Source organism: Ursus americanus, chromosome 3 (genome assembly GCF_024610735.1).
Source record: "Ursus americanus isolate L20-20 chromosome 3, mUrsAme1.1.p, whole genome shotgun sequence".
Lineage (NCBI taxonomy): Eukaryota > Metazoa > Chordata > Mammalia > Carnivora > Ursidae > Ursus > Ursus americanus.
In genome coordinates, this window is record NC_142129.1 from 18,517,877 (window position 1) to 18,539,922 (window position 22,046).

General features: G+C 41.9%; 1 protein-coding gene across 1 annotated transcript in view; it reads left to right on the plus strand.

Moving 5' to 3' along the window:
* SLC35B4 (solute carrier family 35 member B4) overlaps positions 1 to 22,046 on the plus strand; it is a 56,383-nt gene that overhangs the window by 17,764 nt on the left and 16,573 nt on the right. Inside the window, exons 3-8 of the mRNA XM_087860819.1 lie at positions 12,626 to 12,728; positions 14,261 to 14,310; positions 16,700 to 16,781; positions 17,002 to 17,062; positions 18,579 to 18,688; positions 19,967 to 20,042. Of these exons, the coding sequence (XP_087716945.1) occupies positions 12,626 to 12,728; positions 14,261 to 14,310; positions 16,700 to 16,781; positions 17,002 to 17,062; positions 18,579 to 18,688; positions 19,967 to 20,042 (482 nt within the window). The remainder of the gene's footprint in view (positions 1 to 12,625; positions 12,729 to 14,260; positions 14,311 to 16,699; positions 16,782 to 17,001; positions 17,063 to 18,578; positions 18,689 to 19,966; positions 20,043 to 22,046) is intronic.

The window sequence follows — 22,046 nt, forward strand, 5'->3', positions numbered from 1 at the left end:
ATTTGTGGTTATTATTAGGTTTGTATATATAACATTTTCCGCATATAGCAGTCCATATTAAGTTGATGGTTGTTTAAATTTGAAGTTATTCTTTAGTCCTCTCCTCCCCACATTTTAGGTACATGGTGTCATATTTCATATCCTTTTATTTTGTGTTTCTTGACTGATGTTTTACAAAAATATTAGTTTTTACTGCCTTTGTGTTTCCTACCTTCATATAGTCACTTTTGGTCTTTCCTTTCCACTCAGAGTCCCCATTAATATTTTTTTGCAGGGCTGGTTTAGTGGTCACAAACTCCTTTATTTTTTGTTCATCTGAGAAACTCTCTCTCTCCTTCTATTCTGAGTGATAGTCTTACTGGATAGAGTATTCTTGGCTGCAGATTTTTCCCATTCAGTACTTTGAATATACCATGCTGCTTCTTTCTGGCTTGCAAGTTTCTGCTGAAAAGTCCTCTGATAGCCTTATGGGGTTTCCCTTCTATGTAACTGTCCCCTCTTGTCTTACTGCTTTTAAATTTTTTCTTTATCTTTGTTTTGCCATTTTAATTACAGTATGTGTTGGTGTGGATCTCCTTTTGTTGATGTTGTTGGGGAATTTCTGTGCCTCCTGGATCTGGATATCTGTTTCCTTCTTCAGATTAGAGAACTTTTCAGTTATTATCTGTGCAAATAAATTTTCTGCCCCCTTTTTTGTCTCTTTGTGGAACTCTTATAATGCAAATGTTATTACATTTGATGGAGTCACTGAGTTCCCTAAGTCTGTTCTCATTTTGCATAATTCTTTTGTCTTTTATTCAGCTTGATTACTTTCCATTACTCTATCCTCTAGGTCATTAATTCATTCCTCTGCTTCTTCCGGCCTGCTGTTCATTGCATCGAGCATGTTTCTCATTTGATTTATTGAGCCCTTTATCTCTGCTGTGTTGTTATCTCTTCAAGGGTCTCACTTATGTCCTCCAATCTTTTCCTCAAGTCCACTGGGTATCTTTATGATCATTACTTTAAATTCTCTATCAGGCATGTTACTTTTATCTGTTTCACGTAGATCTCTGTCCATGGCCTTTTTCTGTTCTGTCATTTGGGTCAGATTCCTCTGCCTTCTCATTTTGTCTAAGTCTCTGTGTGTTAGGAAAGTCAGCTACATCTCCTGTTCTTGAGGGTAATGGCCTTATGAAGAAGAGGTCCTGTGGTGCCCTGTAGTGTCCCCTGTTACCCAGGCCCTGCCACTTCAGGGAGTATCTGATGTATGCGGCATGTGGTCTGTTGTCGTGTCCTGGCCACTTTATCCTTCAGGCCAGTCGTCTACAGAGGCTTTCTTTGCCTCGTGTGGGCAGTGTTTGGTGTCTGGCCCGAATGTGGTGCATTTTAACAAGCTGTGCTCTGGTCTGCCTGTGAAGTGAGACCTTTCACCACTGCCGCTGGAACCAAGGCCCTGCAAAACTCCCAGTTCAGGAGGTGTGCTGTGGGCAGGGGTTTGGGCTGGTCTTCTGGGGGAGGGGACCTGCCTTGTTGGGTCTGAGGTAAGCATGACTGGGAGGGGCAGTTCCAGCAGTGTAAGCAGTTTAGGTGGTAAGTGTCAGTGCTGGGCTAGTTCCTGGAGGTGGTTCTGTGTTTATGCTAAGGAGCAGGGGAGGGAAGTGGCTCCGCCAGTTCCTTTGTTGTTCCTGGAGGGGTCTCTCTGTGAGCTGTCTGTCTGGGACAGGTCTGAGATGAGCAGCTAACCTCTTCACTGTGTGCCCCAAGCACTCCTCAAATCACTGTTTCTGTGCTGTCTGTTGTCGGACTGTCTGCCCTGCCTTCTCTCCAAGAGCAGCCCCAGTGCCTTGGGGCACTATCTGAACCAAACCCACTGACCTTCAGAACTCCAGACTTTAAGCCCCACTGGTTGCAAGAACTCACAAAATTCAGCCCCTCTCATTTTCCAAGCCAATTGCTATGGGGATTTGTTTTCTTTGTGGGTCCCACGTGTATTAGTCTGTCTCTCACCCTTCTCTGCAACAGCAGCTCCTGGAGTCCTTTCCCAAACCACACATCCACACTTCCTACCTTCTTCGATATGGCCTCTTCCCTCCCTTTAGTTGTGGAGTCTGTTCTGCTAGTCTTCAGGTCGATTTCTGGGGTATTTAGGATGATTTGATAGTTATCTAGTATGAGGTGAGCCTAGGGTCCTCCTACAACTAAAAATGATCTAGATATTTAATGAATTTAACTTAATTCATTATTTAACCTAACTCAGCAAAACTTTAAGGTTTTAGGTTACTAAAAAAAAATTGGGAAAGCTATTTAAGTAGACATAAATATTGTTGAAAAGTTCATTTATAAACTTTTATCTTGTCTATATCTAATTTACTTGTCCTTAATAACTGTGTTTAGATGACCTATAAAAACTGTATTAAGCATTAGACAAAGTCAGCCATTATCCTAAGCTATTAATTTTTGTTGACAGATCTTGTAAAGGACAACATGAACTTATTTGGGGGCTAGTAAACTGAAGTAGAATACAGGTTTTATATTTAGTGTTGGTAACTCTAAAGACATGTCTGTTTTAATTAAGCCATCAACCTTAAACTAGCTTTTATATCAAATATTTTTTTCAAACCATGTGACCTTGAAAAATATTTGGTTAGTTTTTTCTTTTTGAGAGTTTTAGAATGCCTAATCCTTACAAGTGCTTGCCTTCAAAACAACTAGAGCTCTTTTACAAATTAATTGTAGCAATACCACCCAGAAGTGGAAAATACCACAGAATTACAACACATAAATATAGACCCACATGAACATATGGACAGAGAGCCCTTATAGCTTCAGGTTTTAAATTACTGCCATGAGGTAGGTACAGAATTTACCAGTTATAGTTATAAAAGTTAAATCTCAGTTGTTTTTCTTTTTTTTTTTTTTTAAAGATTTTATTTATTTATTTGATAGAGATAGAGACAGCCAGCAAGAGAGGGAACAGAAGCAGGGGGAGTGGGAGAGGAAGAAGCAGGCTCATAGTGGAAGAGCCTGATGTGGGGCTCGATCCCATAACGCCGGGATCACGCCCTGAGCCGAAGGCAGATGCTTAACTGCTGTGCCACCCAGGCGCCCCCTCAGTTGTTTTTCTGGTAGATGGAATAAGGTTATCAGTCTAGATGGCTAAAGCTTTTTTAGTATTTGTGAAGATACTTAAGATTTGAATTTTTCCTTGGCAAGTCAAGGTCCCATGCCCTCTCCCCCTTATGTTTTTTCTTGATAAGAATTGCCACTCTGAAATTTCTATTTTAAAGAGATGGACTAGAAAGGACTTTCTAGAGAAGAGCAGTGGAATGTCGAACATTTACGTCTTGAAGACACAGGGAAAGAATGCAAGCTAGAAGGACTCTTGTGCCCTTAAAGTCAGAATTTTTATACTTACAAGTCTTTTGAGATAGGGGAGGTTGGGGGGATTGGTAAAAAGGATTGGTAGTCTTTGACTTGTTTTTGGAATTACACCTCTGATCCTGTAGAGACTAGATTTGTGAGACAGGGATAGCTATTTTTAATTTCTTTAAGAATGTCTTCCTTCAGGGTGCCTGGCTGGCTCAGTTGGTAGGTAGAGTATACAGCTCTTGACCTCGGGGTTGTGAGTTTGAGTCCCATGTGAGGTGTAGTGATTACTTTAAAAAAAAAAAGTCTTCTTTCTCTCTGGGTTCATATAGCTTAGGGGAGAAGGCCTTAAAAAAAATTCCTATCAGGCTCTGAATACCAGTTTCCAATTTGACCAAATTCCTGATGATAAAATTATTAAATTCTTTCAAATAAAAAAAAAATCCTTTCAAATATTTTCTCAGGGCAAACAGTAAATAATTCTGGCAGTATTAAATAATGGATCCAAGAGGTGCCCTCAAAGAGGGTGTAAAAGATACGCTCCTCAGAGGATTTAGAGTCACTCCCAATGATCGCCAAAGAAAGAACCAACAACCTGCCTACCCCAGACAGGCAGAAAGCCAAGCCAAGTTCTTAGGATATGTGGACTGGATTTGTGATGCAGGATTTCTTTTCCTTTAGTGCCCATGGCTCTTGGTTATGCTGCTTCAAAGAATGAAGAAGTAGACCAGCTGAAGAGTGGTGGACAGCAAAGCATAGTTTATTAAGTGACAGTACAAGGCTCCCGAAGAGGGAGGTGGACCCAAGAGGTTTGCTGCCAGAGTTTCTAAGGCTGGGGCTTTTTATGAAAATGTTGGCGGGTTGCTTTAATCTGATTAACCCTCCATGTGCCTGTCACCCTGTCAGGTTTTTGTCCACATGCTCACCTACCTATTGGGTAGTTGTTCCCTTAGGAAAGGGTGGAGGGCTCCTTCCAGAGTGGTGTATAATCCTTTTAAGGGTAGTTTCCTCTTAGGGCAGGGGTGGGAGTGAGGGGGCTTGGGGCCTTGTCCCTGCCTGCCTTTCTTCCGAGTAGCTTTCATTATTTGTAAAGGAAGGGACAATGTGAAGTTTTATTTTCCTCTCTCATCTGGGCTCAGGAAGTAACATATTTACAAAGACTCTTGAGGATCCTCTCCAGGCTTAAGAAATTATTCAGCTTTGGACTTCAGTTTGGCGTTTGACCAAGGAGTGAAGCCTCAACTGGTCTTATTCTAAAAATAACTGTTTATCTCTTGAGAGTGAAAGGCCGTTCATAAGAGGCTGGCTAGGATGTGTATGCAGGGGACGGAGGGGAACAGCAGTCATGTCGGTTCTACAGTCTTGTTTTAGGCCCCTTTTCTCACTTTCATTGGCTGTTTACCGTGAGTCTTTCAGTGAGACTCTTCTGGAATTTCGAACCTTTTGGAGGCTTCTGCTTGCTATTTAAAACCGACATCCCATTCTATCAGTAAATTCCCTAGTATTGACCAGGAAATTCTATATCGACTGGTGAAAGATGACATTCCCGGGTGGGGGGCAGGTTGGTTGAAATTGCACTTGGGTGAGGAATTACGTCTTGGTTTGCTGACTTGCGTCCGTAACCTCAGCGGCACCACTGTGGATCTGTGGGTTTCTTTGGAACAGCAGTAATTTTGCATGTCTGTAATACTGTGTCCTGTTTGAGGCTCCTCAGACTTGACTGACTGTGGTAATTTAGCCCCGGCGTGGCTGCTGGTTAGGGCATGTCGGTCCATATCCAACCCGCAATATCAGGCGGGTTCTTGTCAAGGAAGGTAACTGGAATCTCAGTGCTGTCATTCTTCAGATGTGTCAAGGTGAAAATGTGGGGATCTGTGCCCAAAGACTTTCAACGTTTCCTGAAGGTTGTAGAACCGCTTATTTTCCCTTGCCCTGCATTCTTTAGCTATTTACTTCAGAGATTTTTCTCATTTTGAATGTATTAGGTTGAATCATGTGAAATTGCTGCTTTTCAACTCTTTTGATTGACCTACCAAAAAGATGGCAGTTTTATAGGGATTAACCTAATATATATGAAAGGCATTTAAAATATTTTCTAGATAAAAATGGGACATACAAGTGCAAAATTATTTAATTCGTTTATTCATAGTTCATTTATATTTATCCTTTCCTCTAAGTTATTAGGGTTACTGTATTTTATTTTTTAGTTTTTGCTTTTATTATTATTTTAAAGACCTATAAACTGTTGAAAACAGGGGCCCTGATTTTAAATACAAATCTGTAACTGTCACATAATATCCTCAATTCAGAGGTCACCAGTTCAGAATGTGAGATAATTTTAACAGTTGCTACATTGAAAGTCACCCTTAATTTAGCACATCTTTTCTTTAGAAAGGAATTGTGAAAATTAATAGTAGAAACAAGTATATAGAGGAAATGGTTGGGAGAATTAACGATTACATACAAAGATGTGATAATGATAATAAATATTATCCATTCACTGAAAAACCTATTGATGTCTATCAGACACCGTTTTTTGTTTTTGTTATTTTTTTATAATAATTTTTTATGTTATGTTAGTCACCATACAGTATATCCTTAGTTTCTGATGTAGTGTTCCATGATTCATTGTTTGCGTATAACACCCAGTGCACCATGCAATACGTGCCCTCCTTAATACCCATCACTGGCCTATCCCAGTCCCTCACCACCCGCCCCTCTGAAGCCCTCAGTTTGTTTCCCAGAGTCCATAGTCTCTCGTGGTTCATTCCCCCTTCTGTTTACCCCCCTTCATTCTTCCCTTCCTTCTTCTACCGATCTTCCTATTTCTTATGTTCCATAAATGGGTGAAACCATATGGTAATTGTCTTTCTCTGCTTGACTTATTTCACTTAGTATAATCTCCTCCAGTCCCATCCATGTTGCTGCAAATGTTGTGTAGTCGTTCTTTCTGATGGCTGAGTAATATTCCATTGTATATATGGACCACATCTTAATCCAGTCATCTGTTGAAGGGCATCTCAGCTCCTTCCACAATTTAGCAATTGTGGACAATGCTGCTATGAACATTGAGGTGCATATGGCCCTTCTCTTCACTACGTCTGTATCTTTGGGGTAAATACCCAGTAGTGCAATGGCTGGATCATAGGGTAACTCAATTTTTAACTTTTTGAGGGCCCTCCATACTGTTTTCCAAAGAGGCTGTACCAACTCGCATTCCCACCAACAGTGTAAGATGGATCCCCTTTCTCCACATCCTCTCCAACATTTGTTGTTTCCTGCCTTGTCAATTTTTGCCCTTCTAACTGGTGTAAGGTGGTATCTCAATGTGGTTTTGATTTGAATTTCCCTGATGGCTAACGATTTTGAACATTTTTTCATGTGTCTGTATGCCATTTGTATGTCTTCATTGGAAAAGTGTCTGTTCATATCTGCCCATTTTTTTGATTTATTTGTTTCTCGTGTATTGAATTTGAGAAGTTCTTTGTAGATGTTGGATACTAGTCTCTTATCTGTAGTGTCATTTGCAAATATCCTCTCCCTTTCTGTGGGCTGCCTCTTAGTTTTTTTGACTGTTTCCTTGGCTGTGCAGAAGCTTTTTATCTTGATGAAGTCCCACAAGTTCATTTGTTCTTTTGTTCCTCTTGCCTTTAGAGATGTGTCATGAAAAAGGTTGCTGTGGCCGATGTCGTAGAGGTTGCTGCCTATGAGAACATAGGCAGAGAGATTCCTGTCTCACATCGAGGTCTTTCATCCATTTGGAGTTTATCTTTGTGTATGGTGTGAGAGAGTGGTCAAGTTTCATTCTTTTGCATATAGCTGTCCAATTTTCCCAGCACCATTTATTGAAGAGACTGTCATTTTTCCACTGCATGTTTTTTCCTGCTTTGTCAAAGATTAGTTGCCCAAAGAGCCGAGGGTCCATTTCTGGGTTTTGTATTCTGTTCCATTGGTCTGTGTGTCTGTTTTTGTGTCAGTACTATGCTGTCTTTGTGATCACAGCTTTGTAGTATAGCTTGAAATCCGGCAACGTGATGCCCCCACATCCTCTCCAACATTTGTTGTGTCCTGCCTTGCCAGTTGTTGCCATTCTAACTGGCATAAGGTGATTCCTTTTTAACAATTCCTTGGCGATTCTGGGCCTTTTCTGGTTTCACACAAATTTGAGGGCTCTTTGTTCCAGTTCTTTGAAAAATGTCATTGGTATTTCGATCAGGATGGCATTGAAAGTGTAGATTGCTCTGGGTAGCATAGACATTTTAACTATGTTTATTCTTCCGATCCATGAGCATGGAATATATTTCCATCTTTTTGTGTCATCTTCAATGTCTTTCAAGAGTGATTTGTAGTTTCTAGAACATAGATCCTTTACGTCTCTGGTTAAGTTAATTCTGAGATAACGTATGATTTTTGGTGCTATTGTAAATGAAATGGATTCCCTAATTTCTCTTTCTTCAGTCTCATTGTTCGTGTATAGAAATACCACTGATTTCTGAGCATTGATTTTGTATCCCGCCACGTTACTGAATTGCTCTATATGTTCTAGTAGTTTGGGGGTGGAGTCTTTTGGGTTTTCCATATAGAGTATCATGTCATCTGCGAAGAGAGACAGTTTGACTTCTTCTTTGCCGATTTGGAGACCTTTTATCCCTTTTTGTTGTCTGATTACTGTTGCAAGGACTTCTAGTACTATGTTGAATAAGTGGGCATCCTTGTCGTGTTCCTGATCTTACGGGAAAGGCTTTCAATTTTCCCCATTGAGAATGATATTTGCTGTAGGCTTTTCATAGATGGCTTTTATGAAATTGAGGAATGTACCCTCTATCCCTACACTCTGAAGGGTTTTAATCGGGAAAGGATGCTGTATTTTGTCAAATGCTTTTTCTGCATCAGTTGAGAGGATCCATATGGTTCTTGACTCTTTTCTTGTTGATATGATCTATTACACTGATTGATTTGTGAATGTTGAACCACCCTTGCATCCCATCCCAGGGATGAATCCCACTTGGTCTTGATGGATAATCCTTTTAATGTACTGTTGGATCCTATTAGCCAGGATCTTGTTGAGAATTTTGGCATCCAAATTCATCAGGGATATCAGTCTGTAATTCTCCTTTTAGATGGGGTCTTTGCCTGGTTTGGGGATCAAGGTAATAGTGGCCTCATAGAATGAGTTTGGTAGTTTTTCTTCTGTTTCTATTTTTTGAAACAGCTTCAGGAGAATAGGTATTATTTCTTCTTTGAATGTTTGGTAGAATTCCCTGGGGAATCCGTCAGGCCCTGGACTCTTGTTTTTGGGAAGGTTTTTGATCATTGCTTCAATCTTCATAAATAATCAGTCTGTTGAAATGGGTATTAAGGAGGGCACGTATTGCATGGTGCACTGGGTGTTATACGCAAGTAATGAATCATGGAACTTTACATCAAAAACTAGGGATGTACTGTATGGTGACTGACATAATAAAAAAATATTATTATAAAAAAATAATCAATTTCTTCCTGTTTAGTCTTGGTAGTTTATAGGTTTCCAGGAAGGCATCCATTTCTTCCAGTTTGTTTAATTTATTGGCATAAAGTTGTTGATAAAAGTTTCTAATAATCCTTCCTATTTCATTGGTGTTGGTCGCGATCTCTCCCTTTTCATTCATAATTTTATTAATTTGGGTTCTTTCTCTATTCTTTTGAATAAGTCTGGCCAGTGGCTTATCGATCTTATTTATTCTTTCAAGGAACCAGCTTCTAGTTCTTTGATCTGCTCTACTGTGCTCCTGGTTTCTAATTCATTGATCTCTGCTCTAATCTTGATCACCTGCCTTCTCGTGCGTGGATTAGGCCTGTTCTTCTGTTCCAGCTCCAGCTTCTTGAGGTGAGAATATAAAAACTGCATTTTAGATTTTTCTATTCTTTTGAGTGAGGCTTGGATGGCTATGTATTTTCCCCTTAGGACTACCTTTACAGTGTCCCATAGGTTTTGGACCGATGTGTTTTCATTCTCGTTGGTCTCCATAAATAGTTTAAATTGATTTTTAATTTCCTGGTTTGCTCAATCATTCTTGAGCTGGATGGTTCTTAGTTTACAAGTGTTTGAGTTTCTTCCAAATTTTTCCTTGTGATTGAGTTCCAGTTTCAAAGCATTGTGGTCTGAGAATATGCAGGGAATAATCTCAGTCTTTTGGTATCTGTTGAGACCTCTTTTGTGACCCAGTATATGGTCTATTCTGGAGAAAGTTCCATGTGTATTCGAAAAGAATGAGTATTCTGTTGTTCTGGGGTGTAGTGTTTTATATATATCTATGAGGTCCATCTGGTCCAGTATGTCATTCAAAGCCCTTGTTTCTTTGTTGATTTTCTGCTTACGTGATCTATTGCTGAGAGCGAAGTGTTGAGGTCCCCTACTATTAACGTATTATTATCTATATGTCTCTTTATTCTGGTTAAGAGTTGGCTGTGTATCTAGCTGCTCCCCTGTTAGGGGCATAGATATTTATAATTGTCATATCCACTTGTTGGATACATCCTTTAGGAATAATATAGTGTCCTTCTGTATCTCTAACAACAGTCTTTAGTTTAAAATCTAATCTGTCTGATATGAGATTTGCTACTCCAGCTTTCTTTTGAGGTCCATTGGCATGAAAAATGGTTTTCCATCCCTTCATTTTCAGTCTGGATATATCTTTAGGTTCAAAATGAGTCTCTTGTAGACAGCAAATGGATGGGTTGTCTTTTTTATCCAATCTGCCACCCTGTGGCGTTTTATGGGAGCATTTAGGCCATTCACGTTGAGAGTGATTATTGAGAGAGATGATTTTAATGATGTCATGTTGCCTGTGAAGTCTTTGTTTCTATAGATTGTAAATTTCTGTTCTGTATCACTCTTGGGGCCTTTTTACTTTTATAGAACCTCCCCCTTAATATCTCATGTAGGGCTGGATTGGTGGTTACGAATTCCTTCAGTTTCTGCCGATCCTGGAAAGTCCTTATCTCCATCAATTCTGAATGACAGCCTTGCTGGATAAAGGATCCTTGGCTGCATGTTCTTCTCAGATAGAGCTTTGAAAATACCCTGCCAACCCTTTCTAGCCTGCCAGGTCTCTGGAGACAGGTCTGACATTATTCTGATATTTTTCCCACTGTACGTAAGGATTTTCTTCCCCCTGGCTGCTTTCAATACTGTATCCTTGGATCTAATATTTGCAAATTGCACTATGACGTGACATGGTGTAGGTCTGTTCTCATTGACCTTGGGAGGGGTCCTCTCTGCCTCTTGGACACGAATGCTTGTTTCCTTTGCCAGATTAGGGAAGTTCTCAGCTACATTTTGTTCAGATATCTCTTCTAGACCTCTCTCTTTCTCTACCCCCTCAGGGATGCCGATGATTCTGACATTGGAATATTTTATTGAGTCAGTAATCTCCCATATTCTACATTCTTGAGATTGGATTTTTTTGAGCCAAGTTTCTGTTTTCAATTTCTCTCTACCATCCCATCCTCTAATTCACTAATTCATTCTTCTGCCTCATTCACCCTGGCAGTCAGCATCTAGTTTTGACTGCATTTGATTCATAGCATTTTTAATTTCTGCCAGATTCGCTCTCATTTCTGCCCTTAGAGATTCTATATTCTCGTTAATTTTTTCATTAATATTTTTTTTCAAGTCTACACATCATCTTGACCATTGTTACTCTGAACTCCATTTCTGACAGTTTGGTTATATCCATATCCATCAGTTCTGTGGCAGAGGCCACTGACTCATTATCTTTTCTTTGCTGGGGGGGATTTCTCCTTCTCGTCATTCTGATGAGGAGAGGTTGCGGGATTGCCCAGAGCCCAAATTATTGACCAGGACCCAGGCAGTGTGCACTTGTTTTATAGGGACCTTAGGGATGTGGGCTTCTTGATTTTTCAGCCTGCCTTCTGGGGGAGGGGCCTGCTGCACTTGATACTCAGGCAACCTGGGTAGAGTCGCCCTGTCCCCTGAAAGGGGGGATGGGGATGGGCACAATGTGAACCACTAATTCTGGGCTTTTATTCCCTGGTGGCTTTCCCTGGTGGTTTTCTGTGATACTTCTGAGAGTCAGAGCAGCAGTGGCCATATCCTAGCCTCTGTCTCAGAACAGAGAGGTCACAGTCCGCTCTCCACCGAGCTCTCTTGATCACCTTAACTCTGTTTCTGTCGGTGCTGCCAAAAACCCTGCAGTGTCCCGGGCTGTGCACCCCCCAGCTGGTCTCCCAGCCCTCACTTCCAGGGCTGGCACGTCTCTGCCCTTTGTGCTTCTAACACCTCCAGCCGCCCCCGAGCTCCCTGTTTCACTGTGGTTCGCATGTGCTCCAGAGCGCTGTTTTTCTGTCTGGTCTCGCATGTGCTCCCGAGCTCCCAGTCTCAGTCCGGTTCCAATGAGCGCTCCAGAGCTCCGCTTTTCGGTCTGGTTGCGCGCACTCCCAGGCTCAGTCTGCTCTCTCGAGGGTGCTAGTCCCCAAGTCCCCCCGCTCCCCCGTGCAGGTAGCTACCGCTTCCGGCGCCCAAACGTGGCGGCTCTCTCCCCCTTCCGTTTATCTTCTGATGTCTGTGCGCGGTTTCACGGCTCCCCGCTTCGTACCTCAATACTCAGCGCTGGAGATGTTCATTTGTAGAGATCCAGATGTATCTTCCTGCGTCTCAGGCTGAATCCGTGGTTGTTTAGGCTGGTCTGGTACCTATCCAGCTCGACTCAGGGGACCGGCCGAAAAAGGGGTCCCCTACTCCTCGGCCATCTTTTCCTCTCCTCTGTTTTTTTATTGTTTTTTTAAAGATTTTATTTATTTGAAAGAGAGCATGGGCATGAGTGCACAAGCAAGGGGAGCGGGAGAGGGAGAGAGAGAAGCAGACTCCCTCCTGAGCAAGGAGTCCGACATGGGGCTCGATCCCAAGACTCCAGGATCTCATGCCTGAGCCGAAGGCAGACGCTTAAACGACTGAGCCACCCAGGCGCCCCCTCAGATAATGTTTTTTGAAGCCTACTTTTAAATTGCTTGAAAAATACTAAGAGTATACTGGAAAAAGATTAAAAATAGTGTTTCTTAAAACATATTCTATAATTCATACTTTTTCCACGTAAGTCTGGCTTTGGATGTATTTTTCTATGTGCTTAGTATTGACTTTATGTTGTAGTAGTGATACACTCTTTTAATCTAGAGGAACTAAAACAAAATACTTTTCTAAGCAAAAATATTTCCTCCTGTACGTGATGTTCTTGAAATAGTGGATTTTGTGTGACGTGCTGTGATCTCTGCATTTCAGGTACTACGCTGTGATGGTCACCATGTTCTTCACCGTCAGCGTGGTGAACAACTATGCCCTGAATCTCAACATCGCCATGCCCCTGCATATGATATTTAGATCTGTAAGTGCTGCCGGCTTGTGTGTGTTCCTCTGGGAAATCTAAGTGGGTCGATGGAACACTTGACAGCAGTAGAAAGGTCTTATAACAAGTAAAGTCTAGTGTGTAAGAATAGGTCTCCTGGATGCGTGAGCAAAGGCTGGCTTTCATCTGTGCAGTAAGGCAGAGTGTGACGGTTGACTTTCATCCCTCTGAAGTCTTATGGTTGATCAATATAAAAGGAGCTAAAATTTCCTTGGGAAACAGATTTTATGTTTAATTTCCCTCATCTGGTTGATTTTATATTCAGACTTGCTATGACTGTTATTTAACTTAATTTCTCATCACTTTTGGTTTCTTTCATAAAATTACATTTACTTCTAGTACATAAAATTGATACTTCCCTTTTCTGATTTTTTTTTAAAGCAAGAAACTTTTGAGACCATTAAGTAAAGGGAAATTCTTTTTTTAAAAAATATTTTAGACAGAGCATGCACACGCACAGGTACAGTGAGGAGCAGAGGGAGAGAATCTCAAGGAGACTCCCCGCTGAGTGTGAAGCCTGATGCAGGGCTTGATCTCATGACCTGGGCCGAAACCAAGAGTGGGACGCTTAACCAACTGAGCCACCCAGGCGCTCTAAAGGGAAATTCTTAAAGATTATCTATCTATCTATCTATCTATCTATCTATCTATCTATCTATCTATCTATCATCTATCATTTATCTATCTAAGAGAGAGAGCATGAGCTGGGGGGTGGGGGCAGAAGCAGAGGGAGAAGCAGACTCTGTGGAGCAGGGAGCCCGACGTGGGACTCGATCCCAGGACCCTGAGATCATGACCTGAGCCGAAGGCAGACGCTTCACTGACTGAGCCACCCAGGCGCCCCAAAGAAGGGAAATTCTTGATGAAGGTGGGGTTTCTCCCAGAGCAGCAGAGGTTTTTTTTCTTCCTCTCACGAGCAGGAAAGACTTCAGGGGGAATGTAGTTAGGATTGCAGGAGAATGCAAAATTGGAGACCATTGGAATGATAACATTTCTGCGTAGTTTGAGATTTCTGGGAGATTAAAGTGCTATCCTTGAAGGGACTTTTCAGAGCTGATTATAATTACAAAGATGACTTTCAAAGTAGTGAGCATATAATAGACTTTCCATAAACTCTTGCTGATTGAGCGCCAGCTTTCCAGAGAAGAGAAAGATCCCAGCATGCCTTCTTTCATTAATTAATTTGCTTGTTGGCGAAAGCTCTCATAAATTAGATGGAAAATTTAGCAAAATTTAGTCTATAGTATCTGCTAGCTTTAGTTTTAGCTCTGACCAATATTTAGAGAATTGATCATTTTCATTCTCGTTGTTGTCTTCAGAAGGTTTTATTAATTTACTTAACAGATTTATATAGTTTGTACTTTTTGCCATTATAAGAACAAGTGAAACTTACTAATTATTCATCGTAACGTCCTCCTTTCTGGCTCTTTTTCCTGTTTGTCCGTGTTCTTATTTATCTTGAATTATTTGCTGGTGCACTAAAACTCTGTTACGGTTGTCTCCTCTTACAGGGGTCTCTAATTGCCAACATGATCCTAGGAATTATCATTTTGAAGAAAAGGTAAACGATACACTTTCGTATTTTATGTATAGAAGGATCTCCTGAGCCCCATCCATGCGCTGGGCTCCTTTTCTCTAGTGGTGATAAGTTTGCTCTTGATCATCCAGCTGGTTTCTGGGTTCTGTCTGTGACGGTGCGTGTATCCTGAGGCAGTGGACCAGGGAGGGGCCCCGCCCCCAGCCCTCCGTGGCTTTGGAGCAGCATGTTCTCTGTGTAGAACAAAGTAGCCCTTGTCATCATTGGCTCTTTACTGCCATAGTAACCCCCAAAGCCAGTTGGTCTAGAACTTCGCTGTCCCATGTGGTCTCCACCAGCTACGTGGGACTCTTTACGTTTAAGTTACTTAAAATAAATATTTAGTTTCTCACATTTTAAGTGCTTAGTAGCCACACGTGGCTAGTGGCAACCATGTTGGAGAACCCAGATATGGAACATTTGCAACTTCACGGAGGTTCTTGGACAGCGCTGTCAAAGAAGGTGTTTATCGGTACAACGCGATGGACTAACGATACCCATAGTTAGAAAGGAAATTCCTAACAAAGACCCAAATGGCCAAGAGATGAAATGAAAACTTTCAGGACTGTTCTCTGTGGCTGTCACCAGTGCTTCTGTCTGGGATACGGTTGGGAAATACCAGAAATACCTGGGATACTTTCTCAAAGTATTTGTCTCCCACCTTCCTTCTGAGCCTTACCCTCCTTGCCCCAGGGAGGAAGGGCACTGGGGAGAGTCCGCACATTCAGTCTGGAGCATTTCTCAGGGGAAGTGCACCCTCACTGTTAAGATCACAGTCGTACAAGCTCGCGCCAGCTTTTCTCTGTATTCAGTATCTAGCCCCAGTGTTAGAACTCTACACCAGCTTAGAAAGTGCTGTCAATTAAAAGTGTGTGAACCTAGAGTTTTTAAGTAGTAAGGGCTGTGCCCGAGGAAGGACAGTTGTCCTGTCCTGATAGGCTCCTTATCATGAACCCGTTATCTTTGGAGGCTTATGGATTCCCCAGATAAGTACAGCTGTAGTTGATTTCTTTTCCAGGTCTCTCCACGTAAGCGTTCATATGTAATGGGTGGGTTTGTTACATCGAAGTGACTGCCGCACTTCTCGGTAGTGTAGACTTGACGTTGGGACAGACCTGCAGGCCTTCTAACCTTTGATTTTGCTCATAATAGGGCTACAAAAGAACATATTTTAAAAGGACTGTATTCTCCTGATAGTGCTCCAAAATGTCAGGGGCCTTTCTTAAACATCTGTGTTTCCCTGGAGAACTTGTTTTGGATCTGTCATCTTGAATCTATCCAAGGAAGCCTTTTTGACTGTCCTTGGTGTGTATCACCCAGAGAGCAGAAATTTCCCTAAGGTGTCCATCTAAGATCAGGAATTAGTAAGTTATTATCTCCTTTTGTGTTATCTTGAGTAGAGCCCCTTAGGTTCATAGTGTGTTCCTCATTCTGGAATTTGAAGACCAAGTCTATGCTTACTTTAACCTGCCCTTTGTTAATTTTTAGGCCCGAATTACAAACTCTCCCTGTCTTAATCTTTCCAGACTGAAGAGTTCCCTTACTTTTTCTATCTGCCTCCGCGGGGCCTGTTACTCACCCTGCCTCTCTCCGCCGGCGGGATGCTCTTGGCCCCTGATCTGCTGCTTAGCCAGTCCTGTTGGCCTTTTATGAGGTCATGTGACCAGAACTGTAGAAAGTATTTGACTAGAAAACCTCGGGTGGTTCATCCTGTAATTTTAATTCCTTCTCACTCTTGCCTGAGGCCTTCCGCTTTATCAGTGAGGGCCCGAGAGGGATGTTAACATGATGTTGTTTTAGTTAATATGAAACGCCACTGTTCTTACTGCCAGTAGTCCTGTTATAGCCAACTGTGCCGACATTTAAAAACATTTAAGTCATTCAGAGGTGTTAAAAAAAAAAAAAAGTCCTCTCCTGACAATGGACAGTTGATTTGTGTGTGTGTGTGTGTGCACTGAATCCTGCTACTTGTCCCGATACTCCGTTCTTCCTCTTGCGTGGGGTGTCTCTGACACTCAGGTTTGGGCCCTTAAAGACCGGAAGAGCCCCAGGCGGCCGTTAAGATGTGTCTGGCTTTCACTGGGACTGGAGCATAATGGAGTGTCATGTCTGGTCTATGTCTTTTTTTGTTTTTGCTTTCCTGTGAAACAATCTCTCGGTCCACCAACTAACTGAAACTATTTTAAGCAACACGAAGGCTGTTTAGTCATCAGGCAGCATCCTGGTGCTTTTTCACGCCAGACGTCCACGTGTGACCCCCTCAGCTGTATTTTGGTGGTTTGTGCTGTGACGCAACATCTGGCCGCACACAGCATGTGGAAGTTCGTATCCGTGCTTTTCCCTTCCTGAGGTGCTCTTGTGCTTGTTTTTGCAGATACAGCGTGTTCAAATATACCTCCATCGCCCTGGTGTCTGTGGGGATATTTATTTGCACTTTCATGTCAGCAAAGCAGGTGGTAAGAATCGCTTCCACAAATCATTTCTATTCAGTACTTGCCATGGGGGGCCCGGTGTTTTTTTATTGATGCAGTACGTCTACAGGTTTGTGCAATAGAAGGATCGGGTCTCTGCAAGAGAAGAGCACAGGGGAATGGGTAACACAGACCGTTCCTTTGTGCCCAGGCACCTTGCTTGTGGTTCTGGTCTCTCTACCTGGTCTTTTTCTTTCTTCCCTAGACTTCCCAGTCCAGCTCGGGTGAGAATGACGGATTCCAGGCGTTTTTAAGGTGGCTACTAGGCAAGTACAGTAATTACAAGAAAGCTCGTTGCCTCTGCAGTTCTGTTTGCGGAGTTTTGTCCTGAGGGACAGGTTTCTTGGCAAGAAACTCTGGCTAAAGAGATTATGCCACAGAAGAGAGACGCACCTGGGATCCCCCGTCTCTGAACTTTGGGGTTCAGAACATGAAAACATGAAAGTGTCCCTGCTCAGGGAGGTGTGTTCCACAACAGGGATCCACGATCTCCTTGGCTGCCGCTGGTATAGAAAGAAACGAGCACGTCCGGTCGCCTGTCACTCTCTCTGGGAGCGAGTGCTTAGAGTGTCCTCCATTTCTTCATGATCTGTCTCCTGCGTAGAAGCAGTAAATTTCCAAGGGACTCATTTTGAAATCTTAGATTCATTTTCTTCGTAAGTTAGCTCTTCCATAATGAGTGTTCCCAAACCTGACTGATCATCGGAGTCTCCTAGGGAATTTTTAAAAATGAGTATCTCTTTGTGGAATTAATTAGACAGCTCCTCTAGAGCTTTGGCCTCATGTTGGAGGATGTGGAGGTGAAACTCTTTCCAAGTGCGGTCAGCGGCAGCAGTAACAGATTGAGACTGAGCAGAAGAGAAACAGCAATGAAAGAACTCGGTTCTCCCTGCTGCTTGGCTTTGAAACTTTATCCCTTTAGGTGGTTCTCCTTCACATAGAAAAATCTTTATGAGCTGTTAGAAAACCCTTTATCCAATAAGAAAAATTTGCAGAGGATATGAACATACAATTCGTGGGGAAAAATTAATGTCTGATTATTGTATGTTCAGCCTCAGTACTCTTGGAATCAGAGAGATGCAAATTGAAACCAAAATGCAGTACCTTTTTATTTTTGGAGTCTTAAAATGGCAAGATAGTAAACAATTATGCTCATTGCTGCTGAGGGTGCCATAAGACAACCATTTTTGTATAGACTGTTTATTAGAAATTAACACAGCCTTTCTGGAAAAATCTATGTAGTGAGTTTTAAAAATGTCTACAACTTTTGACTCCGTAATTTCATTTAGGAAAGTTTATCCTAAGGATAATCCTAAGGGAAATCATCAACATTTTGTTTAAAGATTTATGTACAAGGATGTACACTGATTTTAGTGGTGAAATAATTGGAAGTTATCTAATCATTCTCATGTTGTAAGACATTTAATATGGTCCCGCCACGTGATAGAGTCACAGAGCCATGAATTTTAATGAATGAAGAAATTTTAATGAATGACTTGAAGGAAAATCCAAGAAAAAGATTATGAAAAAAGCAAGATGTACAATTGTATATTCATTACGATCCTGTTTTAGCATAAAATATATACATAAATATATAGAGAGTAAACTGTCAAGGAGTAGGTAGTGATACTGTGGTTGATTTTTATTTCTTTTAAAAATTTTGTACATGTTCTGCACCTGGCTTGTAATAAATGTAGAACAGTCAGTGTTATTTAGGAAAATACCTGGAAATGAGCAAATCTGGTATCTTGTAACCTGATTTTTTTTTTTTTTTTTTTTTAGGTATTGGGGCACTGACGTTTGCACTTCTGATGTCAGCGAGGATGGGTATTTTCCAGGAAACCCTATACAAACAATTTGGGAAACACTCCAAGGAGGCTTTGTTTTATAATGTAAGCAGTTTCTTGAACCTGAGGAAGATACAAAGCACTAAGTTGTAATCTGTTATTTCAAATGAAATACGCATTGTTTTCTGATGTAGTTGAAGGACCAAGTATTTTTAATAGGCTACTACCGTGTATTCTGAGCCACGGTTCTCTACATGAGGTGATCGTGAACAGTCAGTGTGAACCTAGCGTGTCTGCTAACCAGGAACAACGTCTGGGGATGAGGACCTTCGCCCTCCTTGTTCCCAGAGATGAAATCAAGTTAAATCCAGTATGGAAACTTGGAGCAGGAAAATAAGTTTCAGAAACAACATGCCGAGGGGGACGTTGGCAGGCAGGCAGGCAGGCATTTGGGGGGGGAATGAGGGGTGAGAGCAGTCCCTCTGGGGAGCTCTCTATACCCAACAAGAGAGCTTCATTAGCTAATTCTGTGTGTTTCTGCTTTTTTTGGAAACTGCCGAGCCAGAGCCACCTCCTGTAACTGCTCTTCCTCCAGCCTCTCTCCCGTGGAGAGAACATCCGAAGCACAGCCCCTCAAGGTTCCAGATGCTAGAGATGCCTTCAGGGCTGGCTTTTTGTACCGAAGTTGCAGACAATCGGGTTGAGATATTTAACCGGAGCTGGAGTATATGGCCGGGAATTTTAAAAAAGAAGGAACGGTTTATCTGGTTCACACCTTTCTTTTAGAGCAGTAGCTGGCCCAGAGTAGCTGGCCCGTAACATCAGCTGCGATTCCATCCCGTGGTGCTGGGGGGTTGTCATCAGGCCCGTTCACCTGCACTTACCTGTCCTTTCCTCTTCATCCTCTTTTCATTCTTGGCTTCATTTCATTACCCTTGACCTCGTATTGTCCTCAGATTTCTTTTTCCCATGAGTTCCTAAACTCCCTGAAATCCGCCTTTGCCTTCTTGGTAGTTTTTAAGTCCTTTACATTTGCTAAGCCATTTTCAAAAGCAGCAAAATGTAGCAAATCCTATGGGCCCAATGACTGTGAGTTTAAACTTCCCCTTTGTTGCGGGAAGGATGCTGGCTCCATTGTTTCTGTCGAGTGTGTGGTGATCATCGGACTCCACTCCGTAAGGGCAAGAGCTGCCGTGTGGGGTCGGTCGCACGCTGGACAGTGTCACGTGGTCCGAAGCCCTGCATACGTTTAACCTAACAAGTCCAAATTGCTTTTCTTGATCCTGCTTGTCGAACAACTTATAAAACTGGAAGTCATTGTAAAGCTGCTCTACGTATCCCGTAATGTGTCTGTCAATTTACGTGGAATCTTTCTTCCCATAGCATGCCCTTCCACTTCCTGGCTTCATCTTCCTGGCTTCCGATATCTATGACCACGCCGTTCTGTTCAATAAGTCTGGTGAGTCTGGGTTATCCGGTGGAATTGCCTGACAGGTTCTGAGGCCAGCTCTCAGTTTTGCTGTTGACTTGACCGCTGCTTTTTTCATGATCTTATCCAAATCACCGTCCTATCGGAAGCGATCCCCGTTCCGCGCCCCGGGGATCTAGTGCTGTCCGTCAGCAGTTGCAGCGGCAAAAGCTTTTATAGGTGCTTCTCAGTTATCTGCAAACGATGTAAGAGAGTATCTCAATTTTTCCCTTTCGCTTTGGAATCGGTGTGTTTGCGCTTGCGCGTGGGGCATTTGGATGTTTGGAGAATGCAAAAGCAACACGCTGCAGAGGGGGGGCCGTGCGCACCTGGGCAGCCATGCAGCTCTGTCTGCTCGGGCTCGTCCTCTGCTGGTGCGGGAGGCAGCCCCGCTCGCACGCCCCGTCCTAGCTCGTTTGGAGCGAGGGGGAAATAAACACCATGAGGGGGCTTTTTTCCAAGGTGTCCAGGGTAGGTAGGCAGCAGGAATAAGCAAAATAGTTCAGAGGTCCACAGGGTAAGTTAGCAATTACTTGTTAAAGGGGCTGTTTAGTCAACTAGCTAAAAATTGCCAATTAACTTGAATTACTTACCTGATGCAATTATCAACTAAAAGACATAGTGGTTACACAGACCAGTGAACACACAGGAACAAAGAAACGTGTAAAATTAAGGCTTTACGTTGCTCACATCTAAAAGGGCGAGTGTATTTTGCGGAACGGCGGTATGTGGCCTGTAAGCCTGCCGGCCGTCAGGACCTGCGCTGGGAAGTGGTGAATGCTTTCTGTTGGAGTCCGCGGTGTGGACTGTCCCCTTTACCCACCAAAAATGTGTAGTGAAGGTCATGTGTGTCGGAAGGTTTTTAAGGCTCTCAATTATTCAGTCATTTCTGACTTTTTTTTTTTTTTTTGGAAGGTACAATTGACACATTTTTGACACAAAGATTTTTAAGGTGTCTTGAGAGTCCCCGCGTAGAGAAGGGCTACTGACATAAACATATTAGATTCCTTGGGACTGATTTTTGATTTAATTACTAGAATGCTGCTTCTAAAAGTCACGGAGATGGGTATTTATATAAAATCTTTTTTAGAATCTGCCTTCAACGTCTTCAGAATCATCCCTGAGTTAAGTGTATGCTTTTTTTTTTTTTGGTCTTGCTTGCCTTGGGTTATCTCAGATGAACCTGTTCTCCTTGAGTTTGTTAAGAGAACTGAATACCCACCTGAATATTTTGAGTCCTACTGATTGACTCTTGCCCAGCAAATTGGTACAATGGATCTGAGGTTATTCAACAGTAATAATACTTGTTAACTCTCTTTTCATTTCAGTACACGCTGACTACAGCAGACAATAGAGTACCAGATTATGGGGATTTCCCTCTAGTCCAGACAGTTATATTACCTTTATATATATGGCTTTTTATTTTTTGCAAAAGAAAAGTAACGTTCATTTACTAACCGGATCTCACTGTCACTGTTAGAATTTCCTAAGTTATACTGTATAATTCAACCCCCCGAACAACCTTAGGAATTCTTAAAAACTGATCTTTGAGGATTTGTGTCCTTACTCTCTTTGATCTCGAATATTTTATTTCCTCCCTGATATTTAACCGTACAAGCCTCATTTTATAAAACTAACATAAGAATGTATATAAAGGAAGGAACGTTACAGTTCCATTGCCTTAGACATCAGCTAATTTCATTTTACCAGTTTCTTTCCAGATACTGTTTACATATATTCTTACATAGTTGTCATCCTTGTATAATTTTATACTTTTTCACTTGCCGCCTTTTTTAAGTGAGTCTGTATAATCTTCATGATTCTTTTTAAATCAAATGTGTCCTGCCTCATTTAGTGAACATTCCTTTGCTTACACAGCCATTGCTCTAAGATTAGCCATTGAGATTGATTTGATTTTTCCTCATTATAAATAGTACTCCCATCAATGGAGAATATTTTTCTTCTTTTGAATTAATGAGGATTAATTCCTTAGAA